Source organism: Vicia villosa, unplaced genomic scaffold (genome assembly GCF_029867415.1).
Source record: "Vicia villosa cultivar HV-30 ecotype Madison, WI unplaced genomic scaffold, Vvil1.0 ctg.000345F_1_1, whole genome shotgun sequence".
In the NCBI taxonomy this organism is placed as follows: domain Eukaryota; kingdom Viridiplantae; phylum Streptophyta; class Magnoliopsida; order Fabales; family Fabaceae; genus Vicia; species Vicia villosa.
This window is the reverse complement of record NW_026705154.1, coordinates 811539-838636: the sequence shown is the minus strand read 5'-3', so window position 1 is coordinate 838636 and position 27098 is coordinate 811539. Positions and strand designations below refer to the sequence as shown.

The following is a 27098-nucleotide window of genomic DNA, read 5'->3' as shown; positions in this document are numbered from 1 at the left end:
GTGACTAACACAATACCATACTTGATAAATTTTTCCCATTTATAAACTAGACCTACGAAGGAAAGTAAACTTAAAAATCATCAACATTCACAGCGCTTTTTAAACATTTTTTTTATAAAAAACAATAGAAACAATTAAGTATTAATAAAAAATCAACGCATATCACACCGACAAATCTCATTAATTTAAAAAAATTTCCTTATCAATAACTCAATTTTATATTCATCCACAAGAAAAGTCCGCGCACCGACAAATCTTTCTATAAATATTTAAAATAAAAAAAAACTTAATGAACATATTTCCGTAATCTATTTCGTTTCCCTGAATAGAAAAACACATTTATTATTTATTTCAAAATTCTTTTATACATTAAAGAAATAGATTATCAACAACAAAATTACTTATCTACACTAAACCTAACTTCTCTCCCCAAAACAAACCAATTGAAAGTAAAAGAAGAAACCATGGGCTTTGATAGTGTAGTAAAATCAACATCCATCATTTTGACCCGACCCGATCATGTAAAATAGTATTACAAGAAAGAACACAAGAATACCATAACGCGAATTCGACACATATATAACCAAAAATTGTTCCTCATATTCAATTCATTATTTTTTTTCTTCTCAATTTTCAAATCTTCTAAATTTTTTTGAGTTCTGAGTTTCTTCAGAGTTTCGCACGCACCACCACCGTTTCTTCTCATCGCATCGCATTTTTTTCTCTCACACCAAACAAACTCTCTTTTCACTGTTTCAATTAATTGCGACAAACCAAACAAACCTTAATCCAAGTTTGTTTTTCTCCGCGATCAAACCCTCGTTGAAGATCTACTCAACTTGTTTCCCAGCATAATTTTCCTGGGAAAAAAAATCTGGGAAATTCATAAAGTATAATTCTTTTCCCTTTTCACTTTCTGGGTCTTGTTGTTCTACTTTCAATTCAATGTTATTCTTGAAATTATTATTGTTTTTGTTGTTGTTGTTGGTTTAATTAATCAATTGAATTCTTCATTTTTTTGATTTGATTTTGTTAATTTGTGATTTTGATTGTGCAGATATGAAGAGGACAAGAGATGATATTTACTCTGCTTCTCAATTCAAACGCCCTTATGGGTCTTCACGTGGTGATTCGTATGTTTTCTTAATTATTGTTATTGTTATTTGAATTTGAAATTTTGTTTTTTTTTTGTTGCCCTATTTTGAGTTTATGCGCCAATTTTTGTGTTTCAGTATTTGGAATTAGTTGCGGTGCCCTAATTTTTGTGTTTCACAATTTACATGTCTATTTCACTTGTGGTGTTTAGTTGTTGTTGGATTTGATTAGGGTTATGTTTGATTTGAGCTTAATTTTTGATTGCGGAGTTTGGTGTGTGACGGGATCATTGGTTAAAATGAATTGATGTGTTTGGATTTGGGTAAAATATGTTGATTTGCATGATTTTTGTTTGTGAAACTTATTAGGCAAGTAATTTGAGTAATCTTGAAATTGACTTGAATTTGGATTTAAGAACTTTGTGCATGCGTGTATTTGGGGTCTAATTTTTTTGATTCATGGTATACAATGAATTTTGATGGTGTTGATATTTAGGGTTTCTGAAATTGTGCTTGTATTTTGTGTATGAAGCTATGGCCAAGGCCAAGGTCAAGTCCCTGGAAGTGGAGGTGGTGGTGGAGGTGGACTTGTTATCGGCGGTGGAGGAGCAACTACTTCCCAGAAATTGACTACAAATGATGCTTTATCGTATTTGAAGGAAGTGAAAGACATGTTCCAGGATCAAAAAGAAAAATATGACACCTTCCTTGAGGTCATGAAAGATTTCAAGGCTCAAAAGTAAGTTCTGATTTTTTTTTTAATTTGACACATTGACACCGGTAATAATTTGAAAAATGACTAATTAAACCCAATCACAAGTGTCGGTGTTGGTTTCGGACATTGACACCTTTTCTCAGCGACGTCGGTGCTACAGTGATGCTTTGCAATGACTATGAAATGCAGAACGTTGTGCCTAAAGAATCAATGAATCTCTATTTTTTAAAACATTTTGTTCTGGTTGTTTTCAGGACCGACACTTCTGGTGTCATAGCAAGGGTCAAGGAACTATTCAAAGGTCACAACAATTTGATATTTGGATTTAACACTTTCCTGCCCAAGGGATATGAGATAACTCTTGATGAAGATGAAGCTCCTCCGAAGAAAACAGTTGAATTTGAAGAAGCTATTAGTTTTGTGAACAAGATAAAGGTAATGTACTTTTTTCAGTTACTGAGTGAGTTTACTGATATCATTGATTCGTTGCTATAACCGGTAGATTTTGCTTCTACAGAAACGATTCCAAAATGACGAGCATGTTTACAAATCATTCTTGGATATTTTGAATATGTATCGCAAAGAACACAAGGACATTGGTGATGTTTACAGTGAGGTAATATTTTTTTGGCACTTCGCTATCTTTTTTCTTATTTTCTTTGAACAATTTGGTTGAAGTGTTAACTTTTGAAAAAAAAACTCTAGGTTGCTATCCTTTTTAAGGACCATAGAGACTTGCTCGAGGAGTTCACTAGATTCTTACCAGATAATTCTGCAGCACCTTCCACACAGCATGCTCCATTTGGTCGAAATTCATTGCAACGCTTCAATGAGCGGGGTTCTATGGCACCCATGATGCGGCAAATGCAAGTAGACAAGGTATTAAGAACGTTCCTCTTCATAAGTATTATTGTACTGTTTTATTTATAAAAAAATATTGTCTTAAAAACATAATTTTTACAGCATCGATATCGGCGAGACCGATTTCCTTCTCATGATCGTGATCTGAGTGTTGAACGTCCTGATCTGGATGACGACAAAACAATGATGAACTTGCATAAGGAGCAAAGGAAACGTGAGAGTAGGGATAGAAGGATCCGCGATCATGATGAAAGAGAACATGATCTTGATAACTCACAACGCTTTCTGGACAAAAAGAAATCTGTTAAGAAAGCTGAAGCTTATGGATTGTCTTCTGATTATGCTTCTCATGATGATAAACATGCATTAAAGAGTAAGCTTTGGATTAATACCATGCTTTGGATTAATACGTTGCTTGAAAACATGATCTATATTTATTATAGTTTAGGTTCTTACAGGTACTATCATGCTTTGTATAACAGAATTGGTTTTCTGTTACACTTTACAACAGAATGGTTTTCTGTTAAAGAAGTTGGTTATAACGTTTAAAGTGTAACTAACTGAATCCAAATCAGTTAAGATACACTTACTATTAATACACAATGCTTAGTAATCACAAAGAACTTTTGAGTTACAGAATATGGAATACAAATTCATTCTCTATTACAGAATATAGGGCTAGAAGCCCGTTTAACAAGAGAATTAAGGAAGATGATAAGCGTACGTAGATCAATTGTTATGGAACTATCAAATATGACTTCACTATTTCTATTACCGTCATATAATTTGTATTTATTTATGAGTGGTGAGATGCATAAAGCTTACTATTAGGACCGCTATTGAGTGTGCAATCTCATATTTGGAGTTCAAAAACACATGCATGATTAAATGTAGCCATTTCGAGTTCTTGAAGTTTCTTCATTAGTATTTCTTTGTTCTTTTAACATCTTTCTTGAGTGTTAGCTTTCTGTTTTTTATTTGAGATGATATATTGACCTATATAATTTTCTAAAATTTGCTATTTATTTATTTATTTTTTTGTATTTATGCCAGGCATGTATAGTCAAGCATTCAGTTTCTGTGAGAAAGTTAAGGAGAAGTTGAGCAGTGCTGAGGACTACCAAACATTCTTGAAATTGCTTCATATTTTTAGCAATGGAATAATAAAAAGGAATGATTTACAAAATTTGGTACGTGTTTGTTCTGTGAGTTACAATCTTAAAGTTATGCAGGAAGACATTTCATTTTAGATCCTTTTTGTTATGCTGCTCCTTTTACGACTTTATATAGTTCTGTTAGGTGAAGTATGAAAATTAGCAGTACTGGAAGTGAAACTTGAGTTAAAAATTAAGCCCCGAGTATGAAGAATTTTCAATAATATTCCAACTTAGTGTTTTCAGTTGTATTCTAATGAAATGTTATTTTTATAAAGATCCGAATAGTAATTCTCCTGAAGTCGGTTTCACTATCTCGGAAGCATTATCTTGTGAGTTCTATTGCTGTCTCTAGTTTAACTTATATTCTTTTGAAATATATGTTTCAGGTGACTGATTTACTTGGAAAGTATTCTGATCTCATGAGTGAATTCAATGATTTCTTGGAGCGGTGTGAAAATATTGGTAATTGTTTTCCAACTCTTTTGTTTAATGTTATTATTATTGCGATTTCTCATATTTGAGGTTTTGTTGTGCCTATTTGTTTTTCCAGATGGGTTCCTTGCTGGTGTCATGAGTAAAAGTATGTCAACATGCAATAAATATCAGTTTTCCTCCTTATGCTCTATCATTATAATATTTACTTTATTTAAAAGGATTCATTCAAATGACGATGTTGAATTACCCGTGTAATTTACATGATGTTTTTTCCCATCCATTTGGTTAACTTTATGTTTCAAATATGTTGATTTCAGAGCCACTCGCTACTGATGGTCATTTATCAAGATCAGCCAAGTTGGAGGACAAAGAACTCAAGCGTGAGATGGAAGGAGCTAAAGAGAAGGAAAGATACAAGGAGAAATATATGGGAAAATCCATTCAAGAACTTGACCTTAGTGACTGCAAACGTTGTTCTCCCAGCTACCGACTTCTACCTGCTGATGTATATGACTTAAAATTGATCACTTTTCTTGTCGGCTTTGTCAACTACGTTGTTCTAATCTCGTGGAACTCCTTCATACCTTTTTTTTTTTGCAGTATCCGATTCCTATGGCTAGTCAGCGATCTGATCTTGGTGCACAAGTATTGAATGATCACTGGGTATCTGTGACTTCAGGAAGTGAGGATTACTCTTTCAAACATATGCGCAGGAATCAATATGAAGAAAGCTTGTTCAGATGTGAAGATGACAGGTAAAACTTTCGCCCGTTTTTGGCTTCCCATTCCTCTTCGTTGAATATAATGTTCATTTTGGAGTCACTATTTTATCATGAGATGAAATTCATTGACATGCATTTAAAGGTGACGGGATTGTTAATTTCGATGTAGGTTTGAGCTGGACATGTTATTAGAGTCTGTGAGTTCTGCTGCTAAACGAGCTGATGAGTTGTACACCAACATTACTGAAAATAAGATCAGCGTGGAGAGTCTGAGTCGTATTGAAGATCACTTTACTGGTTTGTATCAAAATAATCTCAATCTAAAATGTTAATCTCTTTAACCGTATTTTTCTACACTTAGAGCATTATGAATTGATTTTGTCTGATACATGTATATGCAGTTCTGAATTTAAGATGCATTGAACGCCTATATGGTGACCATGGCCTTGATGTCCTAGACATACTCCGGAAGAATCCAACTCATGCTCTGCCTGTAATATTGACTCGATTGAAGCAGAAACAAGAGGAGTGGAACAGGTGCCGTACCGATTTCAATAAAGTTTGGGCTGACATTTATTCTAAAAACCACTACAAATCACTTGATCACCGTAGCTTCTATTTCAAGCAACAAGATTCAAAGAACTTGAGTACCAAATGTAAGTCAATCATAAACAATAATAATTGAATTGCACATGTGATACATATTATACTTCTGTTGTAATATTGTATGTTTTGGTAATATACAGCTTTGGTGGCTGAGATTAAAGAAATTAAAGAGAAGCAGCAGAAAGAAGATGACATTGTCCAGTCTATTGCTGCTGGGGCTAAATATTCTCTCCTTCCACATTTGGAATTCGACTTTTCTGATGCCGAAATTCATGAGGACTTGTATAAACTTGTTCGATATTCGTGTGAGGAGGTATTCTCAAGTAAAGAGTTATTCAACAAAATTATGAGGCTCTGGAGTTCCTTCTTGGAACCGATGCTCGGTGTTACTTCCCTATCACATGAGACCGAAAAGGTAGAGGACAGGAAAGTAGGACATAGCGCCCAAAGTTCTGTTGCACCGAATGCAGGAGGTGACGGAAGCCCTCAAAGAGAATCAATTTCAAGGTTACCAAAATCTGAGAAGAATGAAGGTGATGGTAGAGTAACTGAAGTGAAAAATGTTCACCAAACTAGTTTAGCTGCCCATGATAAAGAAAATGGCTCTGTTGGTAGCGAACTCGTTAGTAGAGATGATCTTTTAATGGATAAAGGGCAGAAAAGTGTTGAGTGCAATGATAACAAAGCCCCTGGATTTGGTAAGCAGTTTTCCTCTGATGAACCAGGAGCGAGAAACACCGCATCTGTTGCAATTAGAGGTGAAAGCAGTGTGAACAGAACCAACTTAGATATGTCTCCAGGTCTGTATTGATGTCACTGTCATGTGCTTTTAGTTTTTCAGTTTATGTTTACTCAATTCAATTCTTTTGCACTTCTCTTTATTTAATGTTGTTGTTGGAATACTAAATTTTGTTTATATTTCAAGGCCGAATACTTACTCCATCCCGACCTACTGTTGCTGATGTCTCTGGAGCCAAAGCCAAGTCTCCGAGTGCTAATCTACCTTTGGTAGAGGTATGAGTTCTCATTTATGGCCAATATCAACTCTTACCAATGTTTAGTATTTATTGTTATTTTTTAGCCTAAAAGTTTTTTTTTTTATAGAAAATGGTATAATTCGATTTAAATAATAAAAAAAATGATCTACTTATTTGTGTTTTAGGGATGTGATGCTATCGCTCGATCTCCAATACCAGTGGCCAATGGCATGTTAGTTGAGAACAATAAAGTTAAAAGCTATGAAGAATCTTCTGTGCCTTGCAAAATTGAAAAAGAAGAGGGTGAATTATCCCCTAATGCTGACTCTGAAGAGGATAATTTTGTTGCCTATGATTCAAACCTGCAGTCAATTGAAAAGTCAAAGAACAATGATGATATTAGGAAATATGATGCAGAGGCTGGAGGTGATAATGATGCTGATGCTGATGATGAAGATAGCGAAAATGTTTCTGAAGCTGGCGAAGATGTGTCGGGAAGTGAGTCTCCTGGTGATGAATGTTTCCCGGGAGATCACGAGGAGGAGGAAGATATGGAACATGATGATGTTGATGGTAAAGCTGAGAGTGAAGGTGAAGCCGAGGGGCTGTGTGATGCACAAAATGGTGGAGATGGCTCATCTTTATCGTTATCAGAGAGGTTCCTTTCGACTGTGAAACCTCTCACAAAGCATGTATCAGCCGTTTCATTCGTTGAAGATGTGAAGGATTCAAGGGTGTTTTACGGAAATGATGATTTCTTTGCGCTTTTTAGGCTTCATCAAGTAAGGATAACGTGAATTCTTTTTTGTTTATATCGAAAAATTTTCCTTTGTGTTGATGTCATATCCTTTATGAACTTTGGCAGATTCTTTACGAAAGAATCTTATCTGCAAAAGAAAATTCAACTAGTGCCGAAATGAAACGGAAAGGAAAAGATGCTAGTTCTACGGATCCTTATACAAGGTACATGCCATAAATATGTATTAGAGCATTTTTATTCCCATTTTTCCTTATTATTATTTATTAGGTTTAAGTACTTGTACAGTTGTACTTCTCAATTGAATTTACAAGATTCTGTTTTTCTTATTTTCCACAATTTTTTTTGGCTTAGATTTATGGACGCATTATATAATTTGCTCGATGGATCTGTTGAGAATGCTAAATTTGAAGATGAATGTCGAGCAATTCTTGGAAACCAGTCTTATGTGTTATTCACATTGGATAAGTTAATCTATAAACTTATCAGACAGGTATGTTGCTTTGTTCATTTGTCCCGCACTTCCAATATGTTTCTCTTTAAAGGCTCTAAATGTAATACACCTTCACTTCAGCTTCAAACTGTTGCAACCGATGAGGAAGACAATAAGCTTCTCCAATTATACGAGTACGAAAAGTCTCGGAAACCTGGCAAATTAAATGATTCAGTATATCATTCAAATGCACATGTCATCCTTCATGAGGAAAACATTTATCGTTTTCAATGTGTAAGCCCTTTGTAACCAGGAGTCTGTTCTTGATTTCATCATTTGTCATTGACTAATTGTTCTTTATGTTATTTCCATTGTCGTCATCTTATTGCAGTCGTCTAGCCCCTCTCGGCTCTCCATACAACTCATGGACAATATGAATGAAAAGCCTGAGATTGCCGCTGTTTCGGTTGATCCAAATTTTTCTTTTTATCTGCATAATGATTTTCTGTCGGTTCTTCCTACCAAAAAGGAGCCTCATGGCATTTTACTAGAAAGGTACGCAGATTCTGCAAAATTCATAATCATATTGATAATCATATTCATTTAAGTAAGTCATATAAGTTTCTGCTTTTTATTTTGCTCAACTCAGAAACAAATCGAAATATGGGGACTTAGACGAGCTTTCTGCAATTTGCGCTGTAATGGAAGATGTCAAAGTAGTAAATGGATTGGAATGCAAGATGTCTTGCAACTCATCCAAGGTACGCATCCTTTTCATACTTGTGCCCTTGTATGTGTTTTTCATTTTCCGTCTCTTCATACTCACTAGTTTCATCTGCAGATTTCTTATGTTCTCGACACGCAAGATTTTTTCTTTCGACCAAGAAGGAAAAGACGAACCTCGTCATCATCATCAAGTACATCATCTTCTCGGTCTCGCAGAGAAAGAGAGGAAAGATTTCGCAAATTTATGGCATCCGCCATCTAAACTGTATATTCGTGATGAAGAAGAATTCACACAAATACTTGTGTTCATATAAGAAAAGTCTTGATGTGACAACAACCTAGGAAAAACATTTTAATTTTTAGTCATAATGAAAAAAGTGAAGGAGGGAAAATATTCAATAGGAATGTGTAATCTGTATAAGGTGGTCACATGTAACCATGAGTGTCACTCCTTTGTAAATAGTTTGCTTCATTATTTATTTGTAGAATATTGTGCCAAATTCATATTTTTCTTCAATATTTGCAACAATATTTTGATGTTGCTTCAATCCTTCCAAGCTTGCATTGCATGGCAGAAGGGGTCTTGTTGACCATTATGTTTCTTCAAAATTCTCTATCATTGAGATTAAATTTTTATCTAAATAAATTTTACTATATGTTGTAGGATTTAATAAGATTTTATTATGTAACAGCTTTTTGGAAACGTTATTGTATTTCATGATACTTGGCAGCTTCAACTACCAACAAAATAGTTGTCAGCATAGTTGACTTTTAAAGATGATGGTATTACACAGATATAACTACTAAATATTCAGTTGCCAGCAAACAAAAATCTTTAGGATAAGATCATATAAATTTTTAGAGGTTGAAAGAAGTATGACTCATAAATTCATAATGTGATTTTTATTTTAAAATTTTGTTGTAAAAGTGAGTTAAGTTTAATTCAAACTCTTATGTATTATCATATTTTGTTTTGTTTTGTTTTGTTTTTGGGCAATATTTCACTTTTCTTGTGAGAAGATTGTCTCCGAACTTGATTCTTTCCATTTCCCTCTATTCAATTATATTCTTGCAATCGTGGTTGCTAAATTCCTCCAAAGATTATAGCAAATACCTTCGGATAAGATGGAACATTCCAATAGAGACGACCTCCTCAAAGTCTCATTGTTGATGGCCACCACTCACCTTGTAGAGAGTTGACGCCAAAAAAGTTCATGTGATATGATGTAGGCCAAGGCGGAACTGAAATTGGGTTTACATTCAATTTTATAATCATGCTAAAACATCCAATTTTATAATCTTACTATGTGAGAAGTATTCAAGACTTTGACGCGATAGTCACAAGACCTTTAGGGTACATCGAGCTTTCAATAGTCTTTGAGATTGATAATGAAATAAGAATAATTAGGGTAAAGTTCTTGATCATAAAATTTGATTCCGTCTACAACTACAACTATATCTTTGAAATGTCATCATTGAAAATCTTAGGGGTGGTTTCTTTGACTGTTCGCTTAAAGATCAAATTCTACACTCTAGAAAACCAAATCATAATGGTGAAAATCGATTAGAGGTCGTCCAAAACTTACTTCTTAGTCTTTCTCACAAATTAGAGAAGCACGGAGAAATTTTTTTATTTAGATTATAAAGTCGACGAAATGCTAGAGCAAGATTCCCAAATAGTATTATGTAACCATGAATGTCACGTTTTGTAAATAGTTTGCTTCTTCAATAGTTACAATGTTTTGATGTTTTTGTTTTCATTTTGTTTCTTTGTCAAAAGTTCATATGTAAGTTCAAGCCTCAAATGTGTTTTTCCTTTATTTCTTGACCAATACATTTCTTCAAAATTCTCTACCATTGAGATTAATTTTGGAAATTTCTTCACCCACCTCCTAACCTTCTTGGCCACCTCCGGTGAATTTACCAAAATACCCCTAGTTTCGGAAGTTCATTTCCGAAAACGTACTTTTTTTTGAAAAAAAGGTGTTTTCGAAAATGTATCTCCGAAAAGGTGTTTTTTTATTATAAAATATTGATTTCGGAGATGCATCTCCGAAATAAAGTTGTTTTTTCAGAAAATTGGTGTATTCGGAAGTTCATCTCCGAATTCACCCCCCTTGGAGAAATTTGGAAATGTACTTCCGAAATAAGGTCTGGACAGAAGAAAAATAACAAACAATAACGATTCGCTTTATTTAATCGGATGAAGATTACATCGATCACATTACATAAGATTAAAGTTACATATTGTTAAACACGGGTAGGTGGGGACGAGTCAACATTTTGATAACGTCGTCCGCCGATCTTTGAAGTTTCGCGTCCAACTCGATCGGGCCCTTCGAAGAAAATCGGTCGAACGTTGTCCACAAAACTGCTAAATCTTCGTCGTTCTTGATCTCAAAAGGTGTGAACTTAATGTCTCCCTCGTCGTTAAGCGATGGCGAGCGGTACTCGAGCTTGACAACCTTTCGATTCTCGGGATAGTGCAAAAGCGTGTTGAGCGACGTTATCAACTCCGCAAACGGCGTGTCGCGCGAGAAGCGAAATTGGAACGGCATCGGGTAGCCGCTTTCAAAGTAGACGAATGCTAGGTGAGGGTAGGTTTGTGTCATTTGTGTTTTGTGGTGTGAAGAGGATGAAGAAGAGTGTGTTGTATTTATAGACTTATTGGAGCAATGATGGCCCAACAAACCTTATCCTGCTTCAGTGGACTTTTCGGAAATGAACTTCCGAAAATTGGAGGCAGACTAGCATATTTCGGAAGTTCATTTCCGAATTATGCAGAAAACAGAACTAAATTTTGCATTTTGTTGATTGCTTAGTGTTTTGTGTAAAAAATACAAAAGAAATTCAAAATACACATAAATTAGCCAATGATGACATAAAACATACTTATATTATATATGTATTGAATCGGTCCGATTTTACATGATAATCAACAATACATACAAAAATGGTCATTACAAACAAAAAACGATCTGGAACAAACTAAAATTCACCGAACCAATCGGTGGATCCTAAGTCCAAAATAGGTATGTTCTTCGACCGCTCTCTATTTTGCTCGCGCTCTTGGCGCATCATTTCTTCAAACTCCGCCATTCTTGAAACGAAAGGATCCGGCCAAGTCTCCGCCTCATTTGAATGATGCGCCGTCCATTGACAAGAAGTAGCCGGTATAGGACATCCCGGTTTCAAAAACACTTGGACGAAGTGCCGCGATCGTAGATACCCGATGCATATGATCCGGCTCGACGCGTCCAATGGCGGTCGACTATGAAGTGGAAAGAAAGTCTCACTTAGTCCAAACCTCGTCAAATCGACACATACCATATCATATGCACTTGCTATTAGATGACCCATATCGGGGAATGACATCCACTTCGAAACCGGAGCGATACCGGTAAGTGATGGAACAAGTGAATCATGAATTTTCGCAAACTTTTCTTGATTTTCATATAGTCGGCCGTAGATGTCCCGATATGAAGTCAACTCCGCAATAAGTTCCCGTCGGACTAAAGTGTAATTATTTTTCCCTTTACCGAGCAAACCCGCAACGGCCCGATATCCACAATTGCCGTCTCCTCCAACATCAATCAATGTAGTGAAATAGGGAATGAAATGAGAGATGTTTACCTGAAATTGTAGCTTTCTATGCTCCCTTTAACGTGATCAACGGTTTGAAACTTGATTTTAGGACGAAAAATGGATGGAGATTGATTGGGTTTTGGAGAGGGGTTGGAGAAGTTTTGGAGAAAAATGATGAAATAGTGAAGGAGGGAAAATTGTATATGCAGGAATATTTTCGGAAATGAACTTCCGAAATATTCACGGTTTTAAATTTTTTTTACTTCGGAAATGCATCTCCGAAAACACCACCTTTTTGGTGTTTTCGGAGATGCATTTCCGAAGTAAAAAAAAAATTCAAAAAAAAAATAACTTCGGAGATGCATCTCCGAAGCAGGGGTAATTTTGGGATTTCGTTGGGGTTGACCCCATAGGAAGGTGGGTAAAGAAATTTTCTTAATTTTTATCTAATTCCACTCTTGCAATTAAGATGGAATTTATAAATAAACAAGTTATAAGAATGATTTAATAGAAGAATAAAATTGGATATATTTTTGGTAATGAGGTTTAGGGTGTGTTTGGATTAGCGGTGGACAGAATTGATTCTAGTAGAATTGAGTTTGGTAGAATTGATTCTAGCAGAATTGAGTTTAGCAGAATTGATTTATGTTTGGATACATTTTTGTAAAAGTGAGTTGAATAATAAATTACAGTGTAAAAATCATCCAGAATCAATTCTGGAGGCAGAAGCTACAAATTCTAGCTTCAAGTAGAATCAATTCTGGAGACAGAATCAATTCTACTTTTGTCAAACCAAACATCTTAAAATTATCCAGAATTGATTCTTCACCTCTAGAATTGCTTTTGCCCTTTTCAAAAGCCAAACCAAACATGCACTTAATTGCCGACGATGACATTTCATAGTAAGTTATTTAAATTTCATCATATTTCATGACATGTTATAATGAAAGGTATTTCAAACTTTATCATGCATTTCAAACTTTATCATGAAAAGTACTAAGCAGTTTCAAGTTCCAACAAAATACAGTAGTTGTCAGCATAGTTGCTTCTGTAAAAAGATGATAAAAGAGAAATATCTTGCTTACACCTGAATTTTACACTACACCGTATAAAAATGCGGTACCATATACATTTTTTCTTTAATTATTATTTTTATTCAAGTTGGATTTTGTGTCACACTTAAAAATAAGCTTTCAGACTACGATGTAAGCATAAGCTGTTTATGTTTTCTGGTGTAACTATAGCATACCTCGTAATGTATTGAAGAGGTTAGTCATAAACAATCTCAATGTTAAGAATATTATATAAATATGAAATTGTTTAAATGTTTTGAGTAATTGATTGTTTGGGCTTTATTTTTAAACAAACAACTATGTATGTAGGATGTTTTGTTTCTTGGTATTAGCTGATCAAGTTGATTGATTGTGGTATATATAAGCTAAAAAGAGCACAAAAAAACCAGGGCTCTCTCCTCTTATGATAACTTAAAAAAAACGACTAGATGTGAAAGGAAGTGACGAGTTCTACTCTTGGGAACAAGATTGGAAGTCTCATTTCAACTTTTGATGTGTAATTTTCAAACTTATATTATCATAGAATGTTATTATTATAAGTAGTTAAATTTTTTTAAATTGTGACGAAGATGAAACTTTTGAATCTACTTATGAAATGTAACTTTTTAGTTCTATTTATGCAAAAGCACTCGTTCAATAATCTCATTTCATTTTTTGATGTGTAGTTTTCAAACTTATATTATCATGAATGTAATAGTTATTATTATAAGTAGTTAATTTTTTTTAGATTGTGACTTAGACAGACTTTTTGAATCTACTTAAGAAACAAAATTTTTTGGAGTTAGAAGTTGTAATTCGATGTTTTTGTAGAAAAGTTAGTGATCTGACCTGATCAGAGTGGATCGTTACGGCAGCTGGATCTGGCTTGATGAACAAGGTGGGTGGGGGGGGGTACCTGCAAGGTTCTCCGATGTTAAAGTCAGCAGCTATCAATCAGAGAGAATGAGGGTTTAAGAAGTGAAGAATAGATACCTGACCCTCTAGTGAAAGAGGGTATTTATAGTCCCCAGCGCTGGGCCAAGGTTTCCTAATTGGGCCAAATCCAGTTGGAGGCCCACGTGCTAGGAAACTGCCAGAACACCCTCTTCTAGGGCTGAGTCAGCAGGTGACTCACATTCTGGGAAGAGCGTGGCGTAAGATTCAGAGGAGGTTGACCGAATCTTTCGCTGACGCGTTACGTGGTCTTCTTGACAAGTCCGTAACTGCCACTAACGAAATGGGCCCAAACGTGTTGGGCCTGCTCGGCTGGGTAGAAGAGCTGGGCCTGGTCGGCCCAGTCCAGAACAATTAGTATTTGACTATGTTGAAGTAGTTAGACGAAAAAGTAGGAGTCAGCTGTATTCGACAGAGTCGAATACAACATTTTATTGTTATGTCGAAGCAAAATATAAGAAAATTTCTTATTACATCATATGAGGTGGAAAAGAATCCTATGTAAAATCGAAAATGCCTCTCAGTTTCTGAAAATGCATTTTCAAACGCACCATAAATTTAAAATATACCAAATACATGCGTAAGTGAACTACACATTTATTTTGTTAAAAAAAAGCCCGTAAATATATTTCAGAATTTCAGAAATACATTTATGGAATATTTCTTTTCTTTATCCAATGTACTGGTTATCTTTATAAGTTCTTTTCAAGTTTCTATCATTAAACACCAAGATATAACTGGTATGTTTTGGGTTAAGGTTGTATATTTTGGGTTTGGGTTGTATGGATGGGCTTGGGCATTGATCGCCTATAAATAGGCATGCTATTGTAATAAATTTGTAAAACAACAACACACTTAACAATACTGACAAATTTACAATTTTCTCTCATTTCTTTCTTTTTCTTCCTCATCTTTCTTGAAAACCCTAATTGTGAATGACGGAGTACTGACATTGGAAGCAAATGCATCTGATGTTCAGAAAGCTGCGCACAAGGATCAAATAAAGAAAGATGAAAAACTATGTTATTAACTCACAAGTGTGTGGAACCTAACGTGTTCGAGAAGACTATCGAAGAAGAAATGGCTAAAGAAGCGTGAGACAAGTTAAAGAAGTTGTACGGCGGAGATGAAAAACTTAAAAAAAGGTGAAGTTACAAACATTGAGAAAACAATTCGAAATGAATCAAATGAAGGAAGATGAATCAGTCTCAAAATACTTTTTATTTGTGGTGCTGGTAACAAACCATATGAAGGCGTGTGGCGAATCAATCAACAATTTACAGAAGATTGAGAAAGTGTTGAGATCTATGACTGTAAATTTTGTTTACATTATAGTGTCAATCGAAGAGTCCAAGAACCCAGCTGAGATGAAGTTAGAAGAACTTCAAGCTTCATTACAGGCTCATGAGATGAGGCTGGAGCAGAGGAACTCAAAAAGGGAAAAGGTGGTTGAGAAGGCACTACAAGCAAAATTCATTAAGAAGTCTGGAAAAGAGAAGGTGAACCAAAGAAAGAATCTTGATAGTGATGAAAAGTCAAGTAAGAGTTCAAAGAATTATTCTGATTCAACCAAGAAAGACATGGGCAACAAGTATTCGAGGAAGAAAGTTGACATGAAGAAGGTGCAGTGTTACAAATGTCAAGAATTTTATAATTATGCTCGAGTATGTCGTAGAAAGAAAAAAGTAAGAGCAAAAGATAATTATGACATGCAATATGCATACATTGAAGATAGTGATTCTGATCATGTGATACTAATGGTAAATACTCAGTCGACCAATGAGAAAACCAACACGCGGTACTTAGATTCGGGATGCTGTAACCACATGACTGAAAATAAAACCTGGTTCACCAAGTTAGATGCATAAGTCAAGAAAGTGATCATGTTTGCATATGAAACACACATCACATCAGATGGAAAAGGAGACATATTTGTGGTTAGGAAGGATGGTCGAAAAGACAACATCACTGATGTGTTGTATGTACATTTGATGAAAAGTAATTCGATAAGCATAGATCAATTACTTGTAAAAAGATACAACATGAAGCTGAAAAGTTGATTCTGAAAAGTACAAGATGAAAAGCTTGATAAGCATAGATAGAGGTGCATGATGGTGAAGGAAGGTTAATTCTGAAAGCACCATTGGAAGATGAAAATCCCTTCAAAGTAAATATCAACACAGTTGATCACAAGTGTCTTGCTTCGACTGCTGAAGAGAACAAGAATTGACTATTACATCGCATGTATGGTCATCTAAATTTCAGAAGTTTAGGTATGCTCAACCTGAAAAAGATGGAGCATGACTTAACTCAGGTGAAGGAACCAAGTCAGGTGTGTAAGGAATGTTCTAAATCAAAGAAGGTTAGGAAAGCATTCAAGCATGAATTACCAATGAGGTCAAAAGAAAAGATGAAGCTAATTCACTCTAATGTGTGTGTACCTTTTGAAGTGAGGTCGAATGGAGGTAAATTCTATTTCCTAACTTTCATAGATGAATACACTAGATATACATGGATTTACCTTATTGAAAGAAAGAGTGAGGTATTCACACAATTCAAGAAGTTTAAATTACATGTTGAGAAACAAAGTGGATGCAAGTTAAAGAAACTGAGAACTAATAGTGGCGGTGAATACACCTTTCGATAATTTGCAAAATTCTGCAATAAGGAAGGTATAGAGCATGAGTTCATTGCACCCTATACACCTCATCATAATGGTATAGCTGAGAGGAAGAATCAAGGTATACTGAACGTGGCCAGAAGTATGTTGAAAGCTAAAGAAATGCCAAAGAGATTTTAGGGTGAAGCTGCTACGACAAAGCTATTCATTTTAAACAGATGCACAATGGAGAAAATAGTCGAGAAAACACCTTATGAGGCTTGGACATGACATAAACCAAATGTTAGTCCTCTTAGAGTTTTTGGATCATTGTGTTTCAAGCATGTTCGTGAACAATTGAGGAAAAAGATAGATGATCAAAGTATGACCATGGTGCTCATTGGTTATCATTCGACTGGTGCATACAAGTTGTATTCACCAACTGACGATAAACTGGCAATCATTAGAGATGTTCTGATGGAAGAAAGAAAATGGTGGAATTAGACTCATAAGTCGGCTCTACATATGCAAGAAACAGTCCCAAATGTGCTTGAAGAAGACTAACGAACTGAAATCATAACCAATCAAAATGAAGAACCACCTGAGCAAAATGTTAGAAGATCGATTAGAATGAGAAGTGATTCGATAGAATTAGTTAGATATGAGATATTTCTAGATCAAGTAGTCAATGTAGATGATGACTTTATAGAAGAAGCAATAATGATGACTGAATCAGAACCAAACGATTTGGATTAATCCATGAGTGATTAAATCAACCATAAAATAAGAACTTAGGGCAATAAAAAAGAACAAGACCAGGGAGCTTGTTGAAAGATCTATCAAGAAGCCATTTTATGTGAAATGGGTTTACAAGCTGAAACAAAGGCCAAATGGTGATATTTATAACCATAAGGCAAGACTAGTGGCGTGATGTTTTCTACAAAAACCTAGTATTGATTTCGACAAGGTCTGCGCACCTGTTGCAAGGTTGGAGACAGTCAGGATTGTTGTGCCGACAATAACATATAGAGGGTGGAAGACACGTCATTTGGATGTAAAATCAACATTTATGAATGGACCTTTAGAAGAAGAAGTCTATGTCAGTCAACTACCAGGATTTGAAATCAAATAGCAGGAGTCGAAGGTGTACAGATTGAGGAAGTCTTTATATGGCTTGACACAAACACTAAGGGCTTAGAATAAGAATAAATAACTTACTAATTGAAGCAGGTTTCAAAAAGTGTGTCTCTGAACATGGATGAAGGTAGATAAAATCACAAGAAAGGGGGGTTTGAATTGGGTTTTTAAAACTTTTCCATTTAGAAATACTATTTATACAAGATAAACAAAAACAAATGTGATAAAGATAAAAATGACACATTCATGTTATCTAGGTTCATCTTAGAAAAAGTTAATCTTGTCTACCCGCCAAGGTGATTTTTCCTTAGAAAAGGACATAATCCATTCACTACAATGACAAACTGTCAAAGTCTTATTGAGTATACAGACTAACATAGTCACTCAAGGAAAAAACTTACATTTGCTTAATATTTGTGTTTACATGATTGCTTCTTACAAGCTGATTACGCAAATGTTTAAGTACAAGAGATAATAACACAAAGGTGTTAAGCAAGTCATGAAAAACAACTCCTTGCTTTTACATGATTCTACAAATATGTATTTGATAGATATTTGGGTAGCATCTTGTAGTGTTCTTCTTTCTTTTCTTTCTTTATCCTCTTTTCTGTTTGGCTTCAGCTTTCAGCTTCGCTTGAGTATTTTGACTTCAACAGCTTTAGCATGAGCTTTAGGCATTCATCTGAGTATTTCGGCTTTTGGAGCATTTCTTCTGAGATATTTGATCTTCTTTTATAGTCTTTAGAAAGAAAGAGACGTTATGAGGATAGAAGGGTCCTTTCCAATATCAACGGTTACTTTTCAACAGATACTTTCAAGCGAGATGTTGGATAATACAACACGTTACTTCCTTAGCCTGTAGCTTGCAGATTTATCATGAAAAACATGGAAGATACCTTCTGAATATTACAAACATCTTGTAATAATGGACTTGTTAAGCATATCGTTGTACTAAAATCTTCTTGAAAAAGTTTATTGATCTTATCTTCAAATGATGTACTTATGATCTCAAGTAATATACTTGGAAGAGATCAACTTCTTGTATTCATTCTTCTGATGAATTTTATGATGAGTAGTTCAGAAACTACTTTATTATCATAGCATAAGAACATCAGAGTCATTAGGAACATTACCTTGTCTTTCAGAAATGATAACAACAACTTTTCTGAAATACGACGCATGACTTCCTATCTGAGATCAAATCTTTCATGCAATAGTGTAAGAGTCTTTCAGAAATAGAACAATGTTTTCATATATATAAAGCAACAACTTTTTCTAAAGATAAGTCATAATATCTGAACTTTGAGACATGACAACTAACCCACATTTTTTATCTTGACCTTTATAAGCTGATCTTGACTATGTCCTCAGAGTTAGAAGCAACAACTCTTATGACGAACACATCTTGACTTCTGATCTTTTGAAGCAAAAGCTTGTATCTGATGTAGACCTGTTTTTTGATCTTGGAGCAACTTCTTCTTATTTTTTCTGGAGATACTTGAGACTTCTGAAGCAGCAGCATATTGAGTGATAACTACAAAGGATATCTTCGTCCTGGTTAACATTCAACATTCTTCAGAATAACTGATGTTTCTTTTAAGAAGGATGTGAATAGTCTTTGTGACGTGCCGAGCATATTTCTGATGATTCTTTGAACAATAGTCCCGAATCAATAAGCATTTCTGATCTGCACACTTAAGAAACCGTTAGAAACAAAATTATTTACATATAAAATATATATGTTGTTATCATCAAAACTTAGAGATAAAGCGTAGAACCAAATCTTGTTTTAACAATGGAGTGTATGTCAATGATGAAAACATGTTCAGTGAATCATTTTATGCTTGTACACAGATGATTTGTTGATCACAAGGGTATATGAAGCATATTTAAGAAGAGTCAAGTCGAAGCTGATGCACGAGTTTGAAATGTCCAACCTAGGGAAATTGTCATGTTTCTTAGGGATGGAGTTCAAAGACACAAGTTAAGGAGTATTCTTGAACCAGAAGAAGTATGCTCAAGATATCTTGAAGAGGTTTAAGAGGAGTAACTATAATGAAACTGCCACACCATTGGAAACTTGAACAAAGTTAAAGAAGGATACAAATGATGAGTTTGTAAGTGCAACACTGTACAAACAAATTATTGGATTCTAGAGGTAGATTTGTAATACCAGACCAAATACTTATCAAAGTGTCAGATTGTTGAGCATATTCATGGAGAAACCCCAAGAATGTCATCTCATTACGTGATGAGGATGCTGAGATACATAAAGGGTACGATTGATCATGGTGTGCTGATGCCAAGGCAGAAGAAGACCATCACATATGCATAGGTATATGGCTACACTGATTCAAATTACAGTGGTGATCAAGGAGAGACAAAGAGTACTACAGGCTACATATTCATGATAGGAGGTGCTCCAATCTCTTGGAGCTCAAGGAAGCAAAGCATTGTGACTTTGTCATAATGTAAAGCTGAATATGTGGTTGCATCGCATGCAACATGTTAAGCAGTATGAATAGAGATGCTACTGCATAATCTATCCAGTCATCCTGCTGAAGTAAACACATAAAGAGGAGGTAGAATTTTCTTAGGGATCAAGTGAATAAAGGAAAGCTTGAACTTGAGCATTGCAAGACAGACTGCCAACTAGATGATATACTCACCAAATCCATGCAGAAATTTAGGTTTGACGAGTTAAAGAAAATCATTGGGATGAGAAGTGTCTAAAACATCAATTAGGTGGTGAGTTAAAAGTTATAGTTTGACGTTTTGTAGAAAAGCTAGTATTCGATTGTGTCGAAGTAGCTAGTTGAAGAAGTAGGAGTCAGCTATATTCGACAGAGTCGAATACCGCATTTAAATTTTGTGTTGAAGCCAAAATATAACTTTTATGTTTTGGGCCTGGCTTGTATGGATTGGTTCTGAGCCTTGACACCAACACACCTAACAATAATAACAAATCTACATTTTTCTCTCCCCCCTCTCTCTCTCTCATCCGCTCTCCCCTTCTTCTTCTTCTTCTTCTTCTTCTTCTTCTTCTTCTTCTTTTTCATCTTTCTTGAAAACTCTAATTATTCCAACACTTGGTTTTATTTATGCAAAAACACCCATTCAATAATATTTAGATTTAATATTTTTTAATTTTTCAGTCATTTATAAAAATGAATATAGGCACCCAATAACACTTGGATGAGATGACAGAGTCTCTTTCAGCTTAACTAGAATTTTTGTGTTCAAATCCAACTCTAGGCATGCATCAATGTTAAGTCTCTTAGAGAGAGTTTTCCCCTATTATGGTCCTAGAAGGCTCGAGGAATTTTACCAAAAAAAAAAAAGAATGTAAACACATTTCACAATTGATAACAGAATTGTGATATTCGAAAATTTCTATTAATTTATAAAAACTTTTATTTTTGAAAGCATTTATATTATAAGGTATAAATAAGGTAGAATGAAGATGAAGAAGAAAAGAGATAAACATTGAAAAAAATGAAAATAAAGAGATAAGAGATAAAAAGTGCACCAGAGATTTATATTGATTCAATCTAATCAATTACACTACTTTTGGCCTTAAGACTTTTTTCTCGAGAGTTCAACTAAAACTAGACTTGAGATTTTACAAGATCTGCCCACAAACCTTCAACAACAAACAAACGGTTTATAGAGGATTATTTAAACACGTGTTATAAAGCCATGAGACGATTTCCCACTCTTTCTAGAAAACATGGAGCGGGGAAGACCAAATCATCCCTCAATCGTGGGAGGAACAATTTCTCCTGTCCCTCACATTCCTTAACAATTTTCTCCTAAGACATCTCAGAAACGACATGTATTACATGAAATGGGTCGTTGATTTAGGGTTTAAACCCAATTGAGCGCCCCATAATATTCTTTGTCCAACCACCTTGATTTGTAAACTTTGGACAACCTGCTCCTCTTAGGCGCTCGCCATCCTTGTTTCCATCACTTATCATTTCTCTTTTTGGCCCAATAAACCATCGCACTCAAATTCTGTCTTCATTAATGTATATTAATCAATAAACAAATCGAATAAAGTACTTTGCAATAACTCATTAAATAATTGCATTATTATGTTATTTGAAGCATTGTCATATATCCTCCTAACTACCCCGTCCTAAACATTGCCGCAACATTTAGTCCCATATACAAGTAGGCCATAAGAGTTCCATAAGCATAATCATCAACCATGTATCGATAATTGAAATACTCCAAATACACCATGTGAATATATGTGGAACTCTTGTTTATAAAAATGGTTGAACTCACAAAATAAAAGAGATATATTCTAGTGGCATATCTCACTTGTACAATTGTCTGTCATTATCTATCCTTACAACTTCAAAGTGTCTCATAAATAACTTTTTTAAGAAGTTAAATTGCGCATGACCCCAATTGTTTTAAATTTCCCGCTCATTGTCTTCAAGTGTCATTGTCATCTGCTCAACTAAAAGATAGAAGTTTTCTGTCTTTTTATGTCACCTCTCTAAAAAAGTTATCGATAGTCTATGATCAAGTATGCCAAAGCCTCTAATCCGCTATCTTGAATAATATGAATGAACCGTTGTTTGTGTGGGATATTTAGATTTATGATCTTGTTGTACTTATTATACACTTAAGAGGCTCATCACATAATTGAAAAACTAATAAAATAAACTAGATAAAACAATAATGAAAAGGAAAATGTAAAAACTTGATAAAACAATTAAAAACAAAATCCTTTCTAGATATGGGACTTGTAAATAAATACTTTTCATAAAAAAAGTTAAGAGAAAAAAAATGAAAAGAGCTATTTGAAATTTTAAACTAAAGTTAAAATATTATATATAGTTTTTTGCCTTATAAATATCAAGAAGTCAAAAAGCATTATGGTAATTGCATAGCCACGTAGAGAGAAATCAATGTGGCATTGTTGAAAACAAAAAGCTTACAAGAGAAAACCAAACGCAACAATTTGTAACATCCACTCCCTCTCTATCCTCCTTTCTTCATCACATTCTCCCTCGTTTTCAATGGCTCCTGCTTTCATTTCTGACCCTCCTTTCTCCTCCAAGAAGAAGAGGGTAAACTTTTTTCATATTTCTCTTTTTTTTCCTTTTTCAATTTTATTAACAATTCAATAAAACCCATTTTTGTTTTCTTGCATTTTTCAAACCCTTGAGCTATAAATTTTTTTTTTTTGTTAAACCCATTTTCCATTTCTTGGCTTTTTGTTTTGTTGGGTATAAAGGGTGGGAGTTTCTCTATTTATTTATCCATTTTGTTGTTGTTGGAAAATTTTAATTTTTTCATGGTTTCATTTGTTATTGCATTTTCTGATATAATGGTTTATGGTGTTGTGAATTTTCAGATTAATGGCTCAGCAAAATTGAAGCAAATCAAGCTTGATGTTAGGCGGGAACAATGGCTTTCTAAAGGTAGCTTTATGATCTTCATTTTTACCTTGAAATTTTTTACTTATTGGTTATGTTTTTCTTTGTTCAATCAACCAATGATAAGTTTTTTTTTCTTCTTTTTGCCTTCACACAGCTATGAATATTGCATGTCTTAATCCTATTATATTTTTAAGGATATAGAGAATTTAGAGAGCTTTGTTTGAGATTTTTTTCTTTCTTGACAAAGTCATATTTTAAGATTTCTAGAAATGTTTGTGAAAGTTATTTTAATAATCATAATATCAAACTATTCAATTAACCTTGAAGGTGTGTAAGGTGGTGTCTGATACCAACACATGTAGTTACGTTCAATCACATCCTTTATCTCAACTTTGTCTGAAACCAACACATGCAGCAAGGTTTAATCACATCCTTTATCTAACCTTATTATTATCTCTGTGCCCAGTGTCTGATATTGACACATGTAATTACGTTCAATCACATCAGTTATCTCAAATTATTATCACTGTAGAGAGTGTAAATCAACACATGTGAAACCTACATGTGAATTTTCAAAATGTAATCTTCAAACTTAGATGATATTCAAACGTTGGCTTAATTAATCTTGGCAGGGACAAGGCTTCTCAACTTCATGTTTCAAGCATGATGTTCATGTGATGTGACTGTGTTTTATCATTGATTCCAATTTTACTGATTACTGTAGATAAATTCAAACACGGTTAAAACATTATTTATGAATTGCTTAAAAATCCTTTGAATGTTGCTAAGTTTTTCTTCATTATTAATGTTCATTGTTGATTATGTTGTTGTGTTTTAGTAAAAAAGGAATGCAATATTGACTCAAATGGAAGGGTTGATAGTTGTCCATCATCTAAGCACATTGCGAGCGAGGAGAATCAATCACCATACAAGGAAAACAGGAGGAAAGGGGGAGAGGATAGTAAATGCGTATTAGACAGCTCTATTCAAAGTACTTATAATCGCGACGTGTCAAGGAATGGTTTTACCGGTAGCAGCAACAGCAGCAGGAGCAGCACGAGTACGTTTTCCTCAGGAAATCTCAGTGAGGAAGATGGATGCCTTGATGATTGGGAGACTGTTGCAGATGCTTTATATACAGACGATAACGAGCATTCCACGGTTTTAGAAACTCCTTCAGAAGATGAAATGAAGAAGTCTTGTATTAATTCAGAAGCTGCTAACAGTCACTCGATAAAAGAGTTCCGGTCAGCAGTTTCCGAATCACATATAAGTTGTAGAGCATGGAAACCCGATGATACTCTTCGTCCGAGGTGTTTGCCCGACCTCACAAAGACGCATAGTTCTTCGTTGAATACAAATTTTTATGGTAGCCACAAAGTTGTACCGTGGTCATGGCAAACAATAATTTCTCAACCTTGTCATTGTCCTATATGTTACGAGGATTTAGACGTGACAGACGTAAAATTTCTTCCTTGTTCATGTGGATTTCATCTATGCCTGTTTTGTCACAAAAAGATCATCGAGGCAGACGGGCGGTGTCCGGGATGCAGAAAACTATATGATCATGTAGATGAAAATAATGTATTCAATATAGAAGCTAATGCTTTTCATATAACTCAAACATGTAGTATGAGTACAAGGTGCTAGATCATAAGAAAAGGACAGACAATGTTTTCTGAACTAATAAAGTAAATGTTTTTTCAGGTTTAATCTATCTTCTATTCAGGTTTTTGAATGATTGGATTAATTTACTTGGTCACTTTTTTTCATGTTGGTGATAAATTTTGATATACTAGTTTGTGTTATTTGGTTGGTTGGCAATAACTTATTAATTCAAAATTTAAATTAACCTATTTAGCTAGAACAAGTTTGGATGAATATGACACACTTATAGAAAGAAAAAAAACTTAAGATAACTGTTTTTCTAATTTCAAACTATTGACATTTTTACTAAGACTATGTACAATGGGGGTGTTGAATTTTTTTTCCAACTGTTGAATTCATGCAATGATATGTTTAATAGCTTGTTTAATATGACGTGGATTACTTTGTGTTGAAAGAATTCAACATGTTGAATGAATGAGAGTGGGGGCCACATACAATATTTTGCAAAATCCTATTGGTTGTTGTGATTATTTGAATTTTCAGTGTGTTGTGAATGGTGGTAAAGTAGAGTGTTGAATTTTATTAAACAAAACTATTGTAGTGAGTAAAACTTGAATGTGTGTTGAATTATTAGGTGGAAGAGAGAGAAGATGATGTGGAGTATAAAAAGTGAAAAAATAGGGTGTTGAATTTGGAAACCATTGTAAATAGTCTAAGACCTTTACTTTACAATGAGTATAAGGATTTGTAATGTCACAGATAAGATAATAAGTGAAGAATCGTGCTCCTTAGTTTTAAGGGCAAGAAGGTCCAAAATCCAGAACCCCAAGAAAATAGGGGGCTCAACTTGAGAGATGTATATAAAAAACTATAGTACTAAAGTAAAAAATAAATATATTTATTACCGAAATTAATAAACAAATCAGTAATTATGGTCCAGTGGTTGTTCATTTGCATTGAATGGAGGTAACCTAATTACATAGGTTCTCAAATTTTAATTATAATTTTTCTTATATAATCAATTAAAATTGAGATTTTAATCAAATTTTATTTTCAAATATTTATTATAACCCTTATAATTTTTTTTAAATTTATTTTAGTATAAATTTTAGAAATTATTTATATGTTATAATTAAATATTTAAAAGTTTATAATATAATTAACTTATTTATTATCAAATTTTTGTGATGAAATCAAATTCTCTATTATTTATTTATGCATTGATTTATTATTTTTATGATCATAAAAATAATTTTTTTACCAGTCAGGTAAACCTACGTATTAGGATAAAGACGTTGTTTAGACTTACTCCTATATTTCTTAGTCATATGACTTGGTTTTTCGCAACTAAAGTAAGAGAAAATACTACTTTTATTTCTTTGAGACAATATTTGTTGCCTAGAAATTAGAGCAATTAAGGTCCTTAAAAGATTTTTATTCTTAATTCAGTAAATCATATTGCGATTTTGAATTGTTTAACGATTTGTAGATGATCTTATTATCCGTATTGAAATTCTTTTTCATATTTTTGATCTTGTCTTCGGGATTCTTTTTCATTTCGAAGACAAGTAAAAAATCAATTTTTTATCAAGGGTCTATTTTTTTTTGCCCTGGGCCTCTAAAAACTCGGGACCGGCCCTGCTTAGTTTGGATGCAGTCATAGGTTGAAACTTATCCAACCATTTGTATTCTAACTTCTAAGGTGTTCTATGACACGGTCTCTAAAGTTAGAAGTTTATCACGAGGATCTAGCTTGGTTCTACAACATCATGAAAAATGGATGACGATTTTTGATATGGGCTACCCTACTGTTTTTAGATATAGTGTGATATTGATCTCCTTGTCCAATAACCTTAGCATTACTTTCTTCCCGTTTGTGGTATATTCATCCATGTCTACAAAGAGAGGCAAAAATGAACACCCTTATTAGCCCTGTACTCCTCCAAGACCATCACCAATGTAACTCCCAAGTATGTCTCAACAACCATACACACATTCTCCTAGTTAATGATATGAGCAGTGAAGAAGTTACCTGTAAGGGAGAGATGGAAGAGGCTGAAAAATCATCAAGGATAATAGTCATCTCACGAAATGAAAGATGAAATGAGGATGTCTCCTTATGTCATCTCTCACATGGAGTGTTGGGACTCTTTAGTTAAAAGATTTTGAAAAGAACCTGTGAGTAGCAGAACATCTGGTCCCACATCGGAAACGTATGAAAAATGACAAAAACATCCGCATATGCTTCGTATATAAGGAATATTTTCGTTTTACTTTTCAG

The 27098-nt window shown here is 34.3% G+C and overlaps 3 protein-coding genes across 3 annotated transcripts; all 3 read left to right on the top strand.

Moving 5' to 3' along the window:
* The first annotated feature begins 575 nt into the window (after positions 1–575).
* On the top strand, positions 576–9012 carry LOC131627045 (paired amphipathic helix protein Sin3-like 2). The gene is made up of 23 exons (XM_058897884.1): positions 576–890; positions 1058–1133; positions 1627–1833; positions 2064–2244; positions 2327–2425; positions 2515–2688; positions 2773–3043; positions 3724–3860; positions 4214–4289; positions 4378–4407; positions 4580–4767; positions 4863–5017; positions 5154–5281; positions 5386–5640; positions 5731–6390; positions 6516–6604; positions 6753–7349; positions 7433–7530; positions 7679–7817; positions 7899–8051; positions 8149–8312; positions 8407–8518; positions 8599–9012. Exons 2-23 carry the CDS (start codon positions 1060–1062, stop codon positions 8743–8745), a joined length of 4134 nt encoding a protein of 1377 aa, XP_058753867.1. The 5' UTR covers positions 576–890; positions 1058–1059; the 3' UTR covers positions 8746–9012.
* A 6240-nt stretch (positions 9013–15252) lies between these two features.
* LOC131627025 (uncharacterized) lies at positions 15253–15942 on the top strand. The gene has a single exon (XM_058897860.1). The coding sequence runs from the start codon at positions 15253–15255 to the stop codon at positions 15940–15942; it is 690 nt and encodes a 229-aa protein (XP_058753843.1).
* Positions 15943–22726: 6784 nt separating this feature from the next.
* LOC131627011 (uncharacterized) lies at positions 22727–24931 on the top strand. The gene is made up of 3 exons (XM_058897848.1): positions 22727–22897; positions 23185–23251; positions 24048–24931. Exons 1-3 carry the CDS (start codon positions 22847–22849, stop codon positions 24857–24859), a joined length of 930 nt encoding a protein of 309 aa, XP_058753831.1. The 5' UTR covers positions 22727–22846; the 3' UTR covers positions 24860–24931.
* Positions 24932–27098: the final 2167 nt, after the last annotated feature.